General features: G+C 37.3%; 1 protein-coding gene across 1 annotated transcript in view; it reads left to right on the top strand.

Annotated features, from left to right (window-relative positions):
• KIAA1210 (KIAA1210 ortholog) overlaps positions 1–1,329 on the top strand; it is a 47,089-nt gene extending 45,760 nt beyond the window's left edge. Inside the window, exon 13 of the mRNA XM_035891959.1 lies at positions 1,240–1,329. Within this exon, the coding sequence (XP_035747852.1) occupies positions 1,240–1,329 (90 nt within the window). The remainder of the gene's footprint in view (positions 1–1,239) is intronic.
• Positions 1,330–2,656: the final 1,327 nt, after the last annotated feature.

Raw genomic sequence — 2,656 nt, 5'->3', positions numbered from 1 at the left:
CTATCCCTGGCCAAGAAGAAAGCCAAAGCATGGAGTGAAATGCCCCAGATTGTACAATAGCAAATGACATGAGCATCCTTCTTTGTATTGCCAATAGCTGCATTAACTCCATTTAATCACCTCTTTACTGTGACTGTTTTTTGAGAAATAAGAGCCTTAAAACTTTTGATCAGACTTTTATATGTAAATATGCAATGAAGAAATACCATTACAGGCTTAATTTGAAGTATAGGAAGCTGAGCATTTCCTGCTACCAAATACTAGGAAAACTCGATCAATTTGTTATATCCTTACACATTTGACAGTGATGTTCTAAGAAGACTTGCTCCAGGCTTTTGAAACATTTCCCTTGCAAAATATGTTTTTAAATACCACATGGTATTTTGTGCAATGTGGCTTTGGCTAAGAAATTAATGTATGCTATAAAATAGATATAAGGCTGGGCACTGACACATCATGACTGATGGGCATTGATGTCATCATACTTCTTTAACGTTCTGGCAGTCTGACTTTTCTTCTGGTTGTTAATGGATCTGTTTTGTGATAGCTATAGGCTCTAAGCAGCATTGTGAGTTGGAGTAATTCTGGCTTTTGGGTGGTTTGAAGTCACAAGGCTGTGGGTCTCGTGATTTGCTCATTGATGCCTGCTGGAATGGCCCAGAGCCACACACCTTCTGTTCTCTCCCCTGCACTAGAAAACCACCACACTCTAGCATATACTCTGCTTTTGGTTACACCTTTGGAAATCTGGGATAATTTGGGCATTCTACCAAAAAAGAAAAGAAGTTTCTTAATTATAGCAGATAGTGATTTATTTTTTGTGAGATTCCTCAGCCAGTTGTCTCTCTTAAAGAGTGTGTTGGGGATGGGAACTATTTGCTACCTAGAAAGCGTCTTGTTTTCAACAAATGCCACTCTACTCTCCATGTTCTTGTGGATGTGTATTTAGTCAGGTGTATTCAATGTTAGTGATGAAAAGGGCATCTGCTTTCCTCCTTGCCTCACCAGTTTTTAAACCAGTAACTCAACATCAGTCTAAAAATGTGCAGCTGGGAAAGGATTATTCTCTCAGGGCCTGGCCTTGCAGTCACTTAAGCTGGCAGAAGTTTTGCTATTGACTTTGAAGGAAGCAGACATTTTAAAAGAAGCTTTGTAAAATTGTGGCTTAAGTGGCAGTGGCACTTACCGGTCCTTTTTAGTTTTTGCAGCATTGCACATTTATGTACTTTTTGTTTACAGTCAGTGCAAAATTTGAAGGCTGACTTGGCTGATGGACAGTTTCTAGCTGGAAACTTGGTAGGTATTTTTAAGGAAAATATTATCTATTGATAGGATTAACTGCAAAACAAAAAATTTGGTTTCGGATCAGCTCAAGCAAGACTTTAATCTTCCAGTCTTGGCCTGAATTTAATATGTGGCTCTTGCAATTTGAAAACAGTATTAATTAGGAGCTAGACTGTGATTTTTTTTTTTTTTTTTTTTTTTAATATAGATGAAACTTACTCACCCAAGTAGGCTCACTGAAGCTATAGATACTGTTTATTTTGTATTAACACCAGAAAGAGTAAGAGTTTCACATTGGTTTGGTAATCCACACCTATTTTACTACTTGTTTTTCTCTATTTTAGGAAGCATATCTTCTCTTACAAAGAACTGAAACATTTGAATTCCTCTGAAACTTTTGAGTGTAATATAAATGAACATCCTCAGCTTTGATTCCTGAAGTTTTGTACAGCTGCCATCCCATCACAAGCTTACTGACTCTGTGTAAAATACACGCATTTCTATATTCAGCAAACTCTCTTCTCTTTTTACTAGCATGGATTGTGATCATTCACCCAAAGTACCGCAAATACTACTATAACCTCTCTTTCCCTGTGTTTGCTTTTTTCTTAACATTGTTTCTGTCTTTTATGTTTGGTATGTATATATGTTTTTGTAATCCTTGTTTTGAAGGAACTCCTTTTGTATTCCATTCCTGTATTGGTTTACAATTAAACGCTGTTGCCAGTGATGATGATATAATTTCTGGGAAAAGAAGAGTGATAGATGGCTGTCATTCATTATGGAAAAAAATAAAAAGAGGTCTTTGGTCAATATAGACTCTGTATATGGATATATGGCATAGATTTTGTTTTGAGAATGCTTTTGTGTGGCCTACGACTGATCAACACAGCTGGTCAGACTAATGAACTTTTCTAATTCTAGCTATTTAGAAGTGTAAAACATGGCAGAGAGCTGACGGATCTCCTTTTGTTCTGGAGTTACAGCTTCTTCCAGTACAGGGTGGGCTTGAAGGTTAGCACTTGTGGTTGCAGGAAGCCTTGTAAATACTCGTTTGAAAGTGTTTTGGTATTGCTAGCCAGCTGCTGTAAGACATCTTGGGGTCACTTTAAAAAAGTAGAAAACCACATGAGACTCACGTGATGTTACCCTTGAAATTTACTTGCCTTCTGGATTTCTGAAATGAATGTTCTCGAGTTTCTGCAGCCAAGAGCACAAAAACATGTAGAGAAAAAATCAAAACTGAGCCTCATGTAATCACAAGAGTTTAGAAGATGGGGGCTTAAGACGGACATTGAAAATATCACTGATTTATTGATGCATTTATAGAAGTTGACAGCTCTATTAGCACGGCTTTGATTTCCTGTCATCC

This window comes from Egretta garzetta, unplaced genomic scaffold (assembly GCF_000687185.1).
Source record: "Egretta garzetta isolate BGI_Z169 unplaced genomic scaffold, ASM68718v1 scaffold53, whole genome shotgun sequence".
Lineage (NCBI taxonomy): Eukaryota > Metazoa > Chordata > Aves > Pelecaniformes > Ardeidae > Egretta > Egretta garzetta.
This window is presented reverse-complemented; position numbering and strand designations above follow the sequence as displayed.